The 19,011-nt window shown below is 46.7% G+C and overlaps 1 protein-coding gene across 1 annotated transcript; it reads right to left on the minus strand.

The window, feature by feature from the left end:
- Nucleotides 1-1,290: 1,290 nt before the first annotated feature.
- Nucleotides 1,291-15,048, minus strand: LOC142567804 (uncharacterized). Its single transcript, XM_075677954.1, has 2 exons — nt 14,012-15,048; nt 1,291-1,456 (listed from the first exon to the last, which is right to left on the minus strand). The coding sequence occupies exons 1-2, from the start codon at nt 15,046-15,048 to the stop codon at nt 1,291-1,293; spliced, it is 1,203 nt and encodes a 400-aa protein (XP_075534069.1).
- Between the last annotated feature and the right edge of the window lie 3,963 nt (nt 15,049-19,011).

The raw sequence follows: 19,011 nt of genomic DNA on the forward strand, positions 1-19,011 counted from the left end.
CTTGCTGCCACCGTTTTGAAGAAGCTTGAGCTAAAAAAAAAACAAAATTTTGGCTGATGCCGAGATGCAGGTGACCCTCATCCAAACCAAAATAAGCTCTTTAAAGCAGTGAAACACAACAATCAGGCGTCGTGCGCTGGCTGAGAGTATGTCAGGACAGTAGAGCTTGACTTACGAGCGGTTGAGAGAGAATCTCAATTGTGACAGAGTTCGGGCCTCATACCACTGAGCTTGCTATAAGTTGATAGAAATAGCTCATATTGGAATATATTTGCTTCTATGTGCATCTCCTTTTTATTTGTATTTGTGAATGTCCGACTTCATTTGCAATTTTTGGAAGACACTTTATTTGCTATGGATTTTACTAACCCCTGCCTTCTATTCTCTTTTTGAATACCATAACCACTACTACATAGTATTCAAGTTGGATTAAGTCGCTTTTTTATTTTTTTCATGTGCTTACTAGAAAGTGACAGCATCAGGCGATATGGTTTTAGCCCGTCTTGAAATAAAACATAGTTCTGCATCACTCAGCGAAATGTGCAAAGACACTCAGGGAAAACCTGGAAAACTCAGGGAATTTGGAAATGTCAACTCGGTAGACACACTGGATTTGTCTTGTCGGTTCGTGAAAGCTTCGTTCACCTTTTCCGTATTAGGTATGCCTTTTATAGCATCTTTCCGGATCCAATCTGGACATAGTACAGTCTAAAAAAGTGGGCCGATCCCGAAGGCTGTGCAGTGCAAATTATGTGGGCCGCTCCTGTGGGTATGTACTGTCTAAAAATAGCTCCCCGATCCCGAAGGTAGATCATCCAAACGATGTGCGCCTTTCTCGCGGGTTACGTGCAATTTAATGATGTTGGAAGGTCCCGAAGAAGTCGCAGTGGAAAAAATTTAAGCAGACGTATGATCCTCCTACTTCTTCCATGATTGGCGTAATGTGAAACAGTGCCGTGCACAGTGACACCGCCCCATTCTCAACCCTAACTCGCCAAGGAGGACATTTTGTATCTACGTCATCTGAATGTTGAATTGCCTGGTTAATTTGCTTTTTTTTTTCATTTCATAGCTGTGTAGCCGCTTTCAACGTTAAGCAGCGTTCTTGGCTAACATGAGCATAGCATCGTATGGTAGTTCCGTAGCAATATACATTCAAATGGGAGTCTTCTCATGAACGCTTACGCCATGTTAAAAGCATTTAAGCATGTATAGGTATGAAGACTCTAGATTCGTGTCTATTGAAGTACTGGACTGCGTAAAAGCTGTTAAAGTTTATAATACCAGCTCTTACATCCTTTTGATGGAACCGTCGTGGGCGGTGGAGTAGGCCTTGGAGTAGGCTTTGGAATAGGCCATGGACTCGGCATTGGTGTGGGCCTCGGAGCGGCACTCAGGGTAGGACTCGGAGTGGGAATAGGAGTGGGACTCGAACTGGGCCTCGGCCTGCGCCTCGCTGCCGGCCTTGGAGCGGGCTTACCTGTCGGTAGACGAATGGGAGGTGGTGTCAACGCTTTCGGTCAGCAAAGAAGAGAGTAATTACGCGGACTTAGGTACATTAGGGTTAAATTCAACATTTGCTACGTGTGACCATGAAGTGAGTTAGTTAAAGGTAATCAGTAATTTTAGGGAGGAGCAAGGGGATATTGGGATTTTTCTCGCAAGCAACACCTGCTGCTTCAGATAATCTACCTGAACTGACCGAGTTGCAGTATTTAACACAGGTGACAATATAAAAATCAGTTTTTAAGAAAAAGGACATTGGTATTACAGTATGTCTCAGCTATCATGCACCGAGTTTAAAAAGAAAGATTTTGATGACGATGAAAATAACTGCATCGTTTTTGAGTTCTTCCTTATTATTATTACATTTACGGCAGACATGACAACAGTTTAGGTGTATGATCGCCTTCGAAAATATCAGTTTCAATTGCTCTCGACGCGCTCTATATTGAGTGGCCCTTCTTTCCGCGCTTTAAAGAAAATACTGCGAAATATGAAAATGCATCACATTACAATGCGCCGGCGCGCAACGACGACAATTCTCCTTAATGAGCTGAGTACGGAAGTAAACATGCTACTTCTAGCGCATCAGCTGTCACATTAAATCGCGTTTGGGATTGATTTTAAGCACGTGGCGTGCGCCGATTACTCACGCATGCACGAACATGGTCACGGAATAGCGATGACAAGCGTGAAGGAGCAAGCAAGTTAGCTAGAGCGATTTCATAGCGCAAACCATTCTTTGCCTCATTTTTGGCACTTTGCGGCAGGCACGTGGTTGCTAGTTAAGTTCCTGCCTCACCTTGGTAATAAATAAAAAGAATATGTGACCGACGCTGCAATACAACCTCGTTCGTGTAGCACAACCCGGTGCACTAATCATTAGGCGACGATCGCTTTTTTCTTTCCTATCTTGTTAAGAAACATACGTAAATGCGTACAAAGCAGGTAACTCAGTGCTGAAAGATTGAATAAATCGTTTCGCTAGACTACTAATCTCAACAACTTCATAGAGGTCATGAGAGACAAAACTGACAAGTTGCTAAAACCACTGTGGCAAACTAATCGTTAGTTTTAGGGTATCATGCATACACGCAAGACTTTGATTTAGGCATTGACTTTGTAGACTTTTTATCTACGCCGGTATTAATACCATCCATACACGTTTCCCACGCGTTGCTTATACACAAAATCATTATCATGTCATGTCATGCGTCAGTGCATGACGAGAAACGTGTATCGAAAGGTCTTATCAGAAGTTTTTTTTTAAAGCTGAAATCTTTAAAAGGCTGATATCCCGATGGTCTTGAAAACGCGGCGTGCGATACAGAAAGTCATGTGAGGTCGCCTTCCGCAGATACGGGTTCGTGCTACTGCTCGCTGTTTGTCGTTCTTTTATTACACAGCTGGATCTGATGCCGCTGATCAAGTGAAAAAAGAAGTAAAGGCAATGTTTATTAAGATAGAGTTAGTTCAGGCACTCGAACCCACGGCCTTCGATGGGAGTCGAACCCTGGAGCTTATGCGGAAGTCTAACCCACGATCTTTGGTGATAAGGTGAAATTAATTAAAACGCGGTTAATTTTTATAGAATTCATTAAGGCACTCGAGCCCACGACCCTTGTGAGAGTCGAATCCATTTCCTTTGACGTTAATTACGGTGATTCAATTGTGCGAAGGCACAGTTGGTTGAGGTAGTGTCTTTACTCCCACACCAGAGCAGGAATTGGCCTCCCTGTTGTAGTATTCGGCCACTCCCTCCAAAATTATTCAATACATCAACCAATGGCCCTCAGTCCCCAGCCGCTGTAGAGCACCTTACCAGGGCGGCGCTCAGACCTGTAACGCAGCGAAGGGTGCTAAGGATCTCTAGACTCGGACAGGCTGCCAATGAAAACTGACCCTGGGACCATCTAAAATCCGAACTTTTTCGAGTGAAGCTACTTTAAGAAGCTTCTTTGAGGAACTATCAGACATTGTTTGGAATATCATCGGTTTTCGTGAGGTTAGAAAAACTAGTGAGGTTTGAAGAACTGGTAATAGCCACGTCGTCTGCTATAGAGGACTTCCATATAAGAAGCAGTACAGAGTACGATTCCTAATCCATCAGGATATAGCGGGCAACATTGACGAATTCTGCTGCATTAATGAGCGAGTACCGGTAGTCATAATAAAACCTAATGTCCTTCACCGAATGAAACAAGTTACACCGGCTAGTTATTTCCTTAGTAGTGTGTCTGCTGTATCACAGTGCCCCATCATTACTGGCTGACATCTTGATCGATAATTTTGCCTTTAATATTTAAGCATATCTCCACTTCGTTTCGTAAACCATCTTTTAAGTCTGCCACATTTCGATCGTGTTTTACATCGAAGCTGCATATGACTAACATCCCGGGATTTCTTCGCATTCGTAGAGAGGAAACCAACCACAGCAGACCCTTGCGCCGCTGGGTTATTTGCAGCACCACCAGATGGCGCTCGCCTCCGTGCATCCGCGGCAGCGGTTGCGCCGGCCGTGCAAGGGAAAGAAAAAGAAAGAACTGAACGCTCGCCTTCGTGCATAGCGTTCTCCGCAAGCGCTTCCTGGTAAAATCTACGGTCGCATAAGCTTCATTTGCTGAGAAGCTAAAACGGTAGCACACGAAGCAGGCAGTGACGTCACTACATTTTCCTATCTATAAAGGAACCCGCCTAGTAAATGATTTATTTGTGTTGTGATAGCGCTGTGGGAAGGCCATGGATAGGACTACCCAAGACCAGCGCGAAAACGATGAGCGACAACAGCAACGTCAACATGCACAACGGCGTTGTGCTCAGACTCGGCAGGACCAATATCAAGGCTACGTCACATTGGTCTATTGGATCAGGTGATACTGCAACTTCGCTGGCCAGCCACCTACACAGAATGGTTTCGCGCCCATTTTTGTTATGGTTTATTTATTTTTCGGAGAATGAAACGCCTTCCTTCACTCCCACCCGCAATGTCGTCATTGAGCGAGGCCGGGCACTCCTTTCGAGGTCGAAAAAAGATTCTAAAAATTCACCGCAAGGTTCTCGATTGCGCTCTCCAACGTGGCCCTCATAACGACATAACCGGCAATGATCGTCCTGTCTCCGCTGCTTACAATAATAGAATTGTGATGAAGAGAATCGAATACCAACAGCGGAGAATCATCAAACTCGGGCTTTGGAGCTCAGCGTGTGTTGCAACAATGAGAAAAGCGCTGCCAAGGGATCTCAAGGTTTTCTACTTCAAGCTCCGGCGAAGACATGGACTGACAGAGGTGCCAAGAAAGTGTACATGAGGAAAATATGGGCTGCTGTTGGCACGGGCTGGGAACGGGGAACACTTGGTAGCTGTCTTCACCGATGAGAAAACTTTCAGGTTAGAGGCCCGTGACGACATTCAGAACACCCGTGTGCCTGTTGCGACGTCAGAGCTCGCGGATGCAGCAAGTTCAACAGTTTTAAGAAACTCGCATGTGGTGTCTGTCGTGATTTGAGCCGAGTTGAACCAATAACGTCGCAATCTGTTTTTGTCTCGTTTACCATAGTCCACTACCTATGTAGAAGTTGACAATTATGATGCCCTATTCTCGCGTAGGGCCTGCGTAGATGATGGTGTTTCCGGCATACGGCCGTTTTCAGTGGGGTCGTCATCGCGCTGCTGTCGTCACAGACACGCATGCTCGCCAACCATCCATACTCTGTTAACAAAGACTTTGTTTGTCCACCTGATACCGCGTTACGGAACACGAAACAATGTCATGTAACCATGTAACCGCAAAATTCTTGTCATAACATCCATTCCTATAGTGCTTGGGATCTGCGCAATATTTCTTTCTTTCACCACAAATTTAAAGGATTACAAGCATAAGGATAAGGTAATGGGTATAACGTGTATGTGTAAGCAGTATTCGGCTAATCAAACGCAACGCGCTGGTCAGGGTTCTCAAGGACGTGACGCGCTCGAGGCGAGATTTTTCCTTTCTCACCGAGCCCTCTAAAGAGCGCTGTCGTAGCTGTGCGCTGGCGCGTAGTCACGTGGTTTACTATTATATTTCGCGCATTCTCTTTAACACGCGGTTTACAAGATAAAATGCCAGCCAGTCCTGATACTGGACATACTTTGAGTGAACGTGTGCTAATGGCCGCCTACGAATAATAGGGTTTGTCTATTCAGCTTGTAAACATTTTCTTTCTGCGCGTTAGCCGAATGAATGCCCGGATTCATTTGAAACGCCAAAGATGAAGTATTGCTGATATGAACTCCATACCAGATGAGCGTGAAGTTGTAGAAGCGGAAACGGGCAGAAATGCGGTCACCGGATAAACAAGCATGCGTGTCCATATTCAAGCTTTTGTCTCGGCTCACGCTATCGTTGTATGGTGGTTAATAATTGGTAAAGGAACTATTCAGAACATTGTTCTATGTGCCTCAGGACAGGCTGGTGAACTACCTGCGGTAGATGGGAATCCATCAAACCTCGGTGCTCTCAGCTGCCTCACTAGTTTTAACTGGGGGCAGCGCTACTTAGCCTTGTTTGTCTAACGACTTTTTAACTACTCTTCCATGTTCAGGTTAAACATCTGCATTGACCATCATTGACGTGAGCAGTTAAGCTGCCTTCTTTTTACGGTTTCTTTAGACTGCTTTCTGATAGGCCTGTGCCAGTTTATGCTGAATCGCGTTGTCACAAAGAATGTGTAAGTCTTTGTCAGCGTCCTCGTGTGGTAAAATACCTCATTTATTTCTTTCGTGTATATTATTTCGCTCGCGGCAGGGGTACGTCCTGCTGTTTTATCTACAGGTAAAATGACCTTTCTTTTTAATCTAGCTATGCTAAATATCTAGCAATCACTGTACCTGACAGTTTCACTTGTGCGAGAATTGGTTTTGTCAGTGACTGTTCTTCCCTTTACTAATGCAAGTTACAAGTATTTAGACACCCCGCCATTCAATGGATATGCGTCTAAGTACTTTTGCTTGTTTTTCTTTCCTTCATCTAAAAAGGAAGAATAAATTTGAAGCGCAAGACGACGGACACTCACCGGGCGTCCGAGCTGTCAGAGGTGGCAAGGGCACATGTGCAAGTGTAACGCTACGACTTGTATTAAAAAAAAAAGACCGTCGAAGACGTTTCAATTTTCGCTTCGTCTAAGGCAGATGGGAAGAGTAGCAGAAAAGTGGACGGTTGGGTGAGTTGTGCAATACTGGTATTTGAAAGAGCCCACGCGGTATTAAAGACACGGGAAAAAGTATAAGCAACAATTGCTTGTCCTGGTAAGTCACGGGACAAGTACAAGGGTAAATTGTTTGTCCTCAAAACACGCGGGACAGGTGCACGGGACAATTTCTTGTACTCGAGAGACACGGCCAGTAAACACGGGACAATCGCTTGTCCTCGAAAGACACGGGACACGTCCACGGTAAAATCGCTTGCCCTGTATACGCTTTCTTTTTCCACATCTTTCGGCTTATATGTGCTATTTGAAATATGATTGCAGACGATACACGTGTTTACGTTATATTGTAGCCATCATGTGCTTCGTTCATTAAAAAGGAGCTTCAGCTCGTAGGCAACACCATCTTTTTCTTTTTTTTTTGTTCAGACACAAGAAAAGCTCATAAATTGTTTTAGTAGAGAACCACTAGATCGATTTTAATCAAATTTGATGCAATTTAGAGAGAGACAGATAAATTAGGGCTACTCGTGATGCGCGCAATTCTGGACCAGCAACAAGCGCTGCGTTTATGTAAACTGCACCTGTTATTTGTAACCGAAAGAAAAAACTGAATATACAGCTTACGTGAGATTGTTACAATGTTAACGAGGGTTCCTCAAAAGTCCTAATCACATAATTATGGGCGTATTTATGGGCGGTGCATAATATATTAAATTTGTAAGTCCTAAATGTAATCTCCGGCAGAATTTTTTGCGCAAATGTGATGCGAGTTTCTTTCTCTCCGAGTTGTAATTGTAATCATCATAATCAGGGAGAAGAACACAAATGACAGGACCGGCGCAAATTTAGAAATTTTAAATATGGTTTCCTAAACAAGCGACAGCCTTAACAAGAAGTTGGAAGGCGATTCAACCTCCAGCTGAAGTTCATGAAAGACTGCCTTCCTGAGCGAGTTCCAGGTGAAATAGGGGCGGAGTCACTGCTCACGGCACTCTGTCACGGAGAGTAGGAGGAGTTTTGGACGGTTTATATTTTTTTTTCGCTGCGGTTTCTTAGGGATGGGCCCTAAGTTGGACGTATGACGATGTGTCAATTATTTTAAAATATTTCCGGAGATCTGCATAAGAAAACAGGGACTGCAATATAATGCACTCCGTTGTAGGGGAAGAGCGTCTTTTGAGTAATGGCTTCAATATCGGGCTTCTGTGCTAGAGGTCCGCTGTTGAAATCCGGCCGTCGGGCAATTTGATTAATTAATTTATTTGAAGCTGGCAGTTTGACTCGAAGGGCGAAGCATTGACAGAAAGAACGCGCTGTTTTACCCGAAAGGCGAATAATTGATTGCGATAGCGAATTCGTAGGCAGCTATATGAAGTAAGGATAGTAGCTTTATCGACCGTGTAAGCTTGAAAACATTCGCTTAATAACTTATCTAACAAGCATGGCCTTATCACGCACAAGTAAACATGAACACATCGCAATCGATGAGCGCGGACACTCGCTATGAAAACGCTGGTGTGGGCAGAAGTGGTAGCTGTAGCGAGTGAACTGACCTTCTTGCGGTCTATCACTCCAACGCAAGAGCTAGCGCCCTCAAAGGTATGAGCCGCCTGCAGATCCCTTTCAAGGTTCGGCGCACGCGACCATGCATAGTATGAACTTCTCTGCGGAGTCGAACTCCTCCCCCCCCGCTCCGCCCCCCGTGCCTACCGCGCTGCCACTCTACTTTCTTCCATATCGCGCGCGAGATTGAACCGCGATCGTCGTGTGTTTCCGGAGCACCACGCCACCCCCCCCCCCTTCCCTACCTAGCAGCCGCCGACGGCCTTCCGCGCGACGGAAGACAGCGCTTTGTCTCTCCGCTTTCTTCCTTCGCACGCGCCGGATTGAGCCGCGATCGTCATTTGCTTCCAGCGCACAACGCCGCCCCTCTCCCTGCCTCCTGTCCCCCGACGGCCTTCCGCGCGACGAAAGACAGCGCTTTGTCTCTCCGCTTTCTTCCTTCGCACGCGCCGGATTGAGCCGCGATCGTCATTTGCTTCCAGCGCACAACGCCGCCCCTCTCCCTGCCTCCTATCCCCCGACGGCCTTCCGCGCGACGGAAGACAGCGCGTTGTCTCTCCGCTGTCTTCCTTCGCGCACGCCATATTGAGCCGCGGTAGTTGGCTTCCCCCGCGTGCTTTCACTCGCACACACAGCATACGACGCGCTGCGACGGTGTTATCGCCTTTGGACTGCATTGGGAAAAGATCGCGGTGACATCCACGGTGACGGGGAAAATGCGCCAGGAGTGTCCATGTAATTGTTTCGCAATAATGACAAAGTTGAGCGCTATGCTTGGACTGCCCAGACGATTTTCATTTCATACGCGGGTGCGCCATCTCAGGCCGGCGCGGCACATCGTTCAGCTGCTGCTGAGTAGGAGTAAAAGCGACATGCCAGCTACGAAACGGAACGTCTCACAGAACGTTGGCATGATGATTAGCTTCGCCAATGGTAAGCATATAAATGCTTATGCATTTAAACTCTAATTTCTCGGTCTTGAGCGCGTTTTAAATGCGTGAACATTCTTCTGCCTACCCACCGAGGAAACCTGTCCGTCATGTAAGACGAATTGCTATAATGAAAGTAATGTATACAACACCAGTTTCTGCCAAGGCTTTGTTGGAAGATATGATGTTCATGGAATAAAAGCTGTCTCTGCAACCACATGTAGAACTGACTGGGTGTGTTGAATACACCAGGAAATTTCCCATTTTGTGAAAATTCAATGCCAAACCGCCGCGTAGCCGTTGCGTTTCCGTGGTCGCAGGATGCGCCTTCCGCTGGCGCGTTCCTGCACCAACCGAAATGCCACGAATCTATGAGGGCTCATGTGCTTCACGTCGCCCAACACAGACAGCAGTCAATGACTTGATAAGGGTTTTAAGGAGTGGTGAGGGGTTTTTAGGGGTCTCATCACATTGATAATGGTTCGACGCGGATGGATAACGTTCTAAAGAAGGATAAGGGCTTATGATGGTAGGATCAATTTTGATAATGTTAGCAAGTCAATACGCATTATCAGTTAATTCCGATTATGATGGATGAGGGGTGAATGAGGCTCGATGATGTGGATAAGGACCGATAAGAGTGTGGAAAGGCCTGATTATGTCTGGTATGTCTGATATCGCTGATAAGGACAAATAACCCTATTGCAAAAACCAGCGCCACTGGGACCCAGTGCGCCGGATTATGGGCCCAGTACAGCGCGCTGGACGCTGGGGCGCTGGGAAGGCGCGGCGTACTGGGAGGCACTGGCTACTCGTGCGAAAAACAGCTCTAGCGCGTTAAATATGCGGTGCCTGGACACCGTATATACTTTTTTGAATACAGAAAGCAAGAAAGAGCGCTTTAGTGCAATAAAAAAAGGGAAAAAAAACGTAAAAAATAAAACTGCTCCGACGAGGATTCGAACGTCCGACCTACAGATCCCAAGCCCGTCATTTTACCACTACGCCACACCATCTTTTTTTTTCTTTCTTTCATGGTATTTATTATAGTTGCATTCAACCATTCAACCAGACGTTCACCAGTTCTGCATAGTCAGAGAATGGAGGGCACAATGAAAGTCACACACAGAAAAGGTAGCGTTCATACTGTGAGTAGAAACGTTCGTGTCACTTTAGAAGGCTGGCAAGGATAAGCACCTCAACAAAATAGGGTACCAGTCCGGTTGTACACCGAGTCCATCATAAACCTGCTTTAGGTGTAGTGTCATTTGGATGAAATTTACCCTTGTAGGTACAACCGTTTCGGCGTTGCGGTCCATCATTCGCGTTTTCCACAAACTGTGCATTCCCATTACAAAAAACATATCGAAAGGCGCACTATTATCAGAGGTTGGTAGCAGGTATCGCACAGTATGAGCGTTAATCTCAAAGTCTTTCTTTAAAGTTCGTTGGAGGACATCCCAAAATATGATGGCGTCGGTGCAGCTAATAAAACAATGTTCAATTGTCTCTGGTACATCACAAAGGCGACAGTTAACAGAAGAGACAAAGATACCCTTTTTTTGTAGCCATGTTTTAACCGGTATGGTTTCACTATGAACTTTATCAAAGAATGTTTTGCAGCAAGGGGATAAATACATTTTGCGAACTCGCTTTAGCACATCGTGGCCTGGCAATTTAATGTATATTGATCGGTAAAGTGGAGGCGGAAATAGCATGGATAGTAAGTCTTTGTACAACGTTTTGCGCGACACAGAATACAAGTATTCAGTGGAAAACCGAACTGTCAGGAAACGAACCGCCAAGTAAACTTCTTGCATGAACCCCCACAAGCATAAGCGCGAAGAAAAACTTGAAGAAACAACTAAATCAGGTAACACATTAACAAGTGTGACTTGCATGTATGAACGAATTACAGGATGGGAAGTATCGCGAAAATAGAAGAAACGAGACACTATTTGCCGCACATAAAGATGTACTAAGCCCAACCCACCTTCACTAACAGGCCTAAAGATATTGTCGCGCCTCATGGGCTCAAAAGTTGAAGACCATACGAAGGTTGCAAAGATACGGTGAAAGCTTTGGATGTATAGCCTAGCACAATGGATAACTTGCAATACATAGAAAATTTTTGTTGCCAAGAACTTATTGCAGGCTTCGGCTTTCCCAAAAATAGAAAGTCGTTGTGGAACGAATGTCTGGGCGTAACTTTGCAGTACCGAAACCCGTTCTTTCCAATAGTGTGCGCTTAATTTATATGCGTCTAGCGGCACGCCAAGATACTTTGGCGGGACATCAGTCCACTTAACGCCTGCAAACTGTTCTGGTGTATAGCACCATGAGCCAAACCATAAGCCTAAACTTTTTGAGGAGTTCATTCGCGCTCCTGATACGCTGCCAAATTCTTCTATTTTCGATACTACTTTTTCAACACTGGACTTATCCGTGCAGAAGAACGCTAGATCGTCTGCATAAGCTAAGACTTTTAACTTCATTACCCAGTATATTGAAGCCATGGATGTTACTCGACTGAATTACGCTTAAGCATAGCGGTTCCAGGTAAAGGGCGAATAGTAGTGGGGACATCGGGCAGCCTTGTTTTACTGATGAGCAAATAGAAATGGGTTCGGAGAGTTGGCCATTAATAACTAAACGAGTAGTACAACAGGTGTAGCAAAGCCTAACGCCTTTAAGCACAATGGAGCGAACATTGACATGCTCCAGAAGGGAAAATAAATAGGAGTGACTGACACGATCAAAAGCTTTAGCAAGGTCTACCTGGAGCATTGCAAGCTGCTCAGTGGAACCATAACAGTATTGAAGAAGGGTACGTGCGATATGTATGTTGGTTTGAATTGATCGGCCCCTGATTCCACATGTCTGATGGGAACCAATTAGAATTGACATCGCAAATTGCAATCTATTAGATAGAACTTTCGCAAAAATTTTGTAATCCACGTTTGACAATGCGATTGGTCGATAGCCTTCAACGGAACGCAGTTTCTCTTTATCTGAACTTTTGGGAATTAAAACTGTGTGGGTTTTGCAAAAAGACTGCGGAAGGGCGTCAATCTCTAAACTTTAAATAAAAATATCCAATAATATGGGGCTGATAATTGATTTGAAAGCTTTGTAAAATTCACTTGAAAGTCCATCGGGGCTGGGTGTTTTCGACAAAGGCAGCTGATCAATAGCTAGCTGAATTTCTTGAATCGTAAGGCTACCACTGATGACTGCACAGTCATCACCCTGTAATGGTTTGACAAGAGATACAAAACTCTCTAAAACTTTTGCATCGTGATCGTCCGAAGGGGCACTAAACAACATAGTGTAGAAAGTTTCGAACTGAGAAATTATGTCCTTAGTATTTGTTACAAGACTACCTTCGGAGTATATTTCCGGAATTACTTTGGAAATACCGTGACGTCGCTCGTCAAATAAAGCTTGACGTGTTGGTTGCTCAGATTGCAGGGCACGCCTGCTTCGAGATCGAATTAGCGCACCTCTGTAACGTAGCGCGTCATACTTGTGTAACTCACATTTAATGTTTTCTATGTCAACAATGTTAGTGCCTGGCATTTCGCATTCAATCTCATAAAGGCTACATAGGGTCTTAAGAAGCGTTCTTTCTTCATTCTTTCTATAGAATGATTTCACCTATCCAATTTCTATAGCCACTGTACGAACCTCTTGTTTAAAGAGTTCCCAAGCAGCAAATAATGGCAAGTCACTAGAAAGAGAATTGGTTAGAGCCATGCGCACGCGATTAATAAATTCCTGATCATTTAGGAGCTCAGAGTTAAGCTTCCAGAGTGCCCACTGTGGTCGGAAATTAGTTACAAATTTTTCACCAATGTTTGCGATAACCATACAATGATCAGAGAATGAAACGGGGATAGTAATGCAGGATAGTCCTCGAGAGAGGAGCGATGAAGAAACATGAATCCGATCAAGGCGGGCGTAGGAATGACCTTGAATTCTTGTATAAGAGCGAGCTCCCTGTCCCGACACTCCTATATCAACGAGCCCTGCATTTTCTATTATGTTAGACAAAACTTCACCACTCCTGTCCCGCGGAGTGTTAATGCCGCTTCGATCGTTGGGATCACATACATAATTGAAATCTCCCATTAAAACAATGCAGCGATCACAGTCCAATAGACTAGACACAGTATCAAATAAAAGAGTTCGTTTTGCAGCGTCATTAAATGCATAGACGTTGACTATGCGCCATGGCACACCCTGCAACACAAAATCACAAGATATATATCGACCTTCAGTGTCGACGTGATAACTAAAAGCTGAACAAAGTAGGCTCTTTTTCAGAAACAGGAAACAGCCCGCCGATAAACCAAGAGCGTGTGAAACGCAAACATTACACTCAGACAGAAAAGGTCGCAAAGCCCTTTCTGTCTCGTCATCACGCTCAATCTTCGTCTCCTGCACGGCGACGAAGTCGAGGCGCTTCCTAGACAAAAGCCGGCGAAGCTGCGCCTGTTTCTGCAAAGACCTAAGGCCTCGTACGTTCAAGGTTGCGAATAGAAGTTGCTGGGACAGGGCCATGGTGACTACCAACTATTTGGACCTAATGATCTATGTGATCGGTCCTACAGGGCAACGGTGAGGCTCCCTCCGAAACCCCACCTGGCCTTCTGGACCGTGATCGACGGCACTTTCCTGAGTTTTTCGATGTTTTGCGGCGACGTGCTTTTCTTGTGGTACTGGTCGTCTCGCTGTCTGTGCTTGAATCCGATCTGTTAGTCGCACGGCGCTTCGGAACTGAAGTATCCGCGTTACTTCGTCTGTCCTCTGCCGGCTCAGCGCACGTGTCGAGACGCTTGGGTGCATCAGGTGAGTCGTCTCCGGCTCCCTCATTCGCTTGCTGGGCAGCAGCTGGCTCTGTGGTAGCGGGTGCTCCTTTGGGTTGTTGCTTCGGTTGGTCATCTTTCTCTTCGCTACTTTCTTTTTTCACGGGCAGTTCTGCGATGCCATTGTGACTGTCTTTAACAGGCAGAGGGGCCTTACTGGCACAGCGGGTCTCCGCGGAAGAGGGAACGTCTCCCGTCGCGTCAAGAACCTCCGTAATGCCCATTATGTGTTCTTGCAAGCTTTCATCCGGAGGCTTTGTTCTGTGTCGTAACTTATCGGCGTATGTTACGACACATTCTTCAGATGTGTGACCAAAGCGTCGGCAGGTTTCACAACGCGGGGTTCTGCAGTTTCGACGAATGTGCCCCACCCTGTTACAGCGCAGACAAAGTGGGGGCCGGCCTGGAATTAATACGAGACTCTGCACTCCACAAACAGGTAGTAGATGTGGAACGTCCCCCACGCTCACTCCATCGGCAAGAGTCAACACCACGTCCCGATTTAGCGTACGCATTTGTTCCATCTCCGATACTCTCCAGCTTTCTGCTGATATAGACTTGACTTTCCCGTAAGCCTGAAGCGCATCTCGAATGTAGTCATCTTCCAAACGCTCAGGAAGCCACAAAAGCTTCATTTGAACTTCCGTGGGCTCAGGATCAATGACGACGCAGCGTCTACCTTTTACGGATAATTCCCCGCATGCGACTAGCTTTGATTTTGTGATCCCTGATTTGCACGTCACCATCCACACGTGCGACATCTGAAATTGTCCGATGGAACTTATTTCCTTCAGGTCAATAACGTTCCGAAGGGCGTCTCTGAAGTCTTGGGCTCTGTACGGTCGACCACTTAAGTCAGCATGCAGGAAAACGGAGTCCACAACCAGCTTACCGCTAGGAAGACGGGGTAACACAACACGGTAGTCATTGCTGCTGGCTGAAGCCTTAGCAGCACCTCGGCCAGGGGCCGATAAAACCTTTGAAGCGGAGAACATGAGAAAAGCGCGGATAATTTGCCATGTCAAAGCCGAGAAGCAGTTTGTTTTGCAGAGATACGTCTCGTACATACGTGGTTGATGCGCTATCGCCCAGCAACTAGAACTCACGCCTGTACCAGAAATAAAAAGTTGCTGTCCGTATTCAGCAGTATGCTTGGTAGTGCCACACCATCGATTTTCGCTTGCGATTGCTATTTTAACTACCCGCGCCGAGATCGCTCCCCACCGAAGCTTAGGCCTAGCGAATCCGCCGAGTCCGTCCTCTTGGCGTGTCTAGGCGCAGGAATCAAGAAATCTAACACGGATAAATCACTCTATATTTCAGCTTTCGCATCGATGTTCTTAAATAAACGATTTTTTCATGTCTACAGTGCCAGCACAAGAAGCGGTGACCGCAGATGGGACGCGTCATAAACACAGGTATGTGTGCTATCGCCGAAGGCTCCCAGCACTAGCCCGCGCTTCTGTGACGAAGATCTATGACTAGACATGCTTGTTGACTGAAAGGCATCACTGAACTAAGGAAACGGTGCATATCCTTTGCGTGAAGAACAAGAAATGGCTATCGAAATCGGCAGTAACAGGCCATACACCATCCCGGGTCGGCGGTTCATTTAGGACTTCTTTTAGAAATTAAAATAGCAATCGCAAGTGAAAATTGATGGCGTGGCACTTCCAAGCATACTGCTGAATACGGACAGCAAATTTTTCTTTCTGGTACAGACGTGAGTTTTAGTTGCTGGGCGATAGCGCATCAACCATGTCTGTACGAGACGTAGCTCTGCGAAACAAACTGCTTCTCGGCTTTGACATGCCAAATTATCCGCGCATTTTCGTCTGATGGTGTGGCGTAGTGGTAAAGTGACGGGCTTGGGATCTGCAGGTCGGACGTTCGAATCCTTGTCGGAGAAGTTTTTTTGTTTTTTTTTTTATTGCACTAAAGCGCTCTTTCTTGCTTTCTGTATTCAAAAAAATATATACGGTGTCCAGGCACCGCATATTTAACGCGCTAGAGCTGTTTTTCGCACGAGTAGCCAGTGCCTCCCAGTACGCCGCGCCTTCCCAGCGCCTGCCCAGCGCCCCAGCGTCCAGCGCGCTGCACTGGGCCCATAATCCGGCTCACTGGGTCCCAGTGGCGCTGGTTTTTGCAATAGGGAAGGTTTCATAAAGATCGGATCGAGTCTGATAAGGTAACCGATAAAGGTGGATAAGGGTATGAGCAAGTCCGATAAGATTGATAACGACTGCTGTGGGTTGATAAGCTTTGTACTGGTCGGATCAAGTTTCCTAACATTGATAATGACACCGTGCGGCATGGAAATGAGGAAGTTGCACGATGCTTGCGCATACTTAGACTACTCCCTGAAGAGTTTATTTTTTTATGCGATAGAATTCTGCACCTCAAATTTGTACCTGTAGGTCAAACGGTTAATGGGGCTTTTGCGTGAAAGCCCCGACACGCATGAGGAATTGTCTGCCCCCGCGTGCGACCAAATTTATCGAAGGGGGGGGGGGGGAGATCTATTTTGCGCCACGAAATTATAACGCGGCAGATCACGTGTTTTATAACGCGGAGCTAGAGAAGTCCCAAACACATTTACGTATATGTCATACGTCTGTGTTAATACACCTTCCACCACCATTGTTCACTCGACAAATTACAAACATCGCTTTCGTTCCCTTGCCGTGACTGCGACGAAATCTCAACTGTGCACATTCGTCCGTGTGCGAACCATGCAGCTCATAAACGTACACATAGCCTGACTATAAATTTCTCACCGGTGGGGTGCATAGACGTAAACACTGCATGCCGTTTCACGTTAAACAGATTAAAAATAAACACAGCTGCGAGCAGCGTATTTCGTGGTCCACACCATTAAAGCGGATGTTTAAATAATGCTTCGCTTCAGATACATTTACACATGGACGTTATTCCTGCAGATTTATTTCCTTCCGCTAATCCTGATTACAACTATCGTTCTTCCACATGCTACTTTAAGTAATAGTAAGTAAGTTATTGCAAGGCTCTCTACTAACAGCTTACGAACCAGTAATACGTTACGAGTAATACGTAGAGGATCAATGACGATGGAATACTTTGGCCGGTCGAGAATAGTACGCAGCACTTACCTCGGATATTTTGAATGCGCAAGGGCGGCGACTTCCATACGTGTTTGTTCTGGTCGAACCGTCGTGACTAATGAGGCTGCGTGCGAATACAAAAAAAAAATAATACCGAGAACACACACACTATGGCAATGGGCGCAGATGAAGCTTCCTTACATGAGTCAGCAAGACAAAATGGCGCGTTGAGACGAGTAACGTGTTGCCATAACTTCAGTCTTCGTCGTCTCAGTTTTTATGAGCAAATTGTTGGTATGCGACGCTTCTAATGTTCCAAGTCTCTCAAAGCGCTTGCTTGCGCGTCGGAAATTATAAGCGACTTTTACTGAGCTTCCTCAGGCATGCATCCGAGACCCGATGGTTAGAACATCAGCCTATTGCGCTGTAGGAACCGGGTTCGAAAGCCATCATCGCGCATTTAGTTTCTTTATATCAAGTGTTTCAGCGCACACTTCAAATTTTGTTTAAAAATTACCTGTGACAGCACAATTCTAGTTGACGAACTGGTCTACCCGAACAGGCGGACATTACTTGCACATTACATTTGTAGCGGCAGCAGCATCGGCGTCGCACGAGGGATGACGTAGACGCTCGCGTCTACACGAGGCTCGAGCGGCTGGCGCTCCGGCACGGGCTAGCGTTCCGAAGGAGATCATTAAAAAGAATGCTACGCTAACAGACGGACTGTCGGTTCTTCCTCTCCTGCGAGAGCCCGAGACTTTAACGGTCTACGTGGTCGCTCGCCGCCACAGTTTGGTGACTCCGGACGTGATACTGCCATACGCTCCTGTGGTAGAGACGACCATGGACCACACCGACGCTACGAGAGCTCAAGGCCAGAACCCATCCGAGGAACGCGGTGAGCCCTCCTGTTCCGCCATGGCTGTCCGCCTCCCACAGTACTGGGACCAGCATCCTTCGGCGTGGTTTCTTCAGGCCGAAGCGCAATTTCAAGTCGCTGGTATCCGCTCTCAAGCCTCGAAGTTCCATTACGCCGTCGCAGCGCTATCGCCCGCCGCCATTGACAAGGTGGCAGATTTGCTGAACTCCCCATTGTCTGCCGCCGCCTATGACGATCTCAAGGCAGCACTGCTACAGCGCACAGCAGCTTCACAACGTTCTCGCATCCAGCAGCTTCTGCCCGCTGAAGAACTCGGCGACCGACGCCCTAGTCAACTTCTTCGCCGAATGAGCCAGCTGCTCGGAAACAACGCGAGATCCATCGACGACACGCTGTTGCGCGAACTGTTTTTGCAACGACTCCCGGCTAACGTGCAGATGGTCCTGGCGACAGCCTCTACCATGGACCTTACCGGACTTGCCGCTTTGGCCGACAAAGTCATGGAAGTAGCCACCCCCACCATCGCAGCCACGTCACCGTCTCCGGGTGACAATACAACCGCTCTGCAAACTCTTCCCTGCTCTTCCGCAGTGCAATCTCCACTCGACTCCTTGTGTGAGCGCCTGGAACGCATCATCTGTGGAGCGGAACATCGCCGCGCGTCTCATCGCCCACGCAGCCGTAGTTCCAGCAGATCAAGACGCACGGGCACTCAAAATGAAACCTCAACTACAGCGCCTGGCGTTTGCTACTACCACCGCCGTTTTGGAAACGACGCTCGTCACTGTCTGCGTCCCTGCGCTTGGCAGGGAAACAGGCCGGCCAACCTCTAACGGCGACGAGTGGTCCGGCCCAGCACACAAGTCGCCTTTTCTACGTGACGGACAGAGTTACGGGACAACGATTCTTAGTCGACACAGGTGCTGACGTCAGCATTCTCCCCGCCCAGCGCTCCGACCGAAAAGGGACTCCTGTGTCGTTTTTGCAAGCAGTCA

Source organism: Dermacentor variabilis, unplaced genomic scaffold, assembly GCF_050947875.1.
Source record: "Dermacentor variabilis isolate Ectoservices unplaced genomic scaffold, ASM5094787v1 scaffold_14, whole genome shotgun sequence".
NCBI classification, from domain to species: Eukaryota; Metazoa; Arthropoda; class Arachnida; order Ixodida; family Ixodidae; genus Dermacentor; species Dermacentor variabilis.

What these genes read in the sequence shown, in the direction of transcription:
- LOC142567804 (XM_075677954.1), bottom strand. Translation starts at nt 15,048, where the DNA reads ATGTTCTCCGCTTCAAAGGTTTTATCGGCCCCTGGCCGAGGTGCTGCT. An exon ending in GCACCCAAGCGTCTCGACAC is followed by an intron (nt 1,457 to 14,011) that starts GTGCGCTGAGCC and finishes CAAGGCCGGCAG; the next exon opens with CGAGGCGCAGGCCGAGGCCC.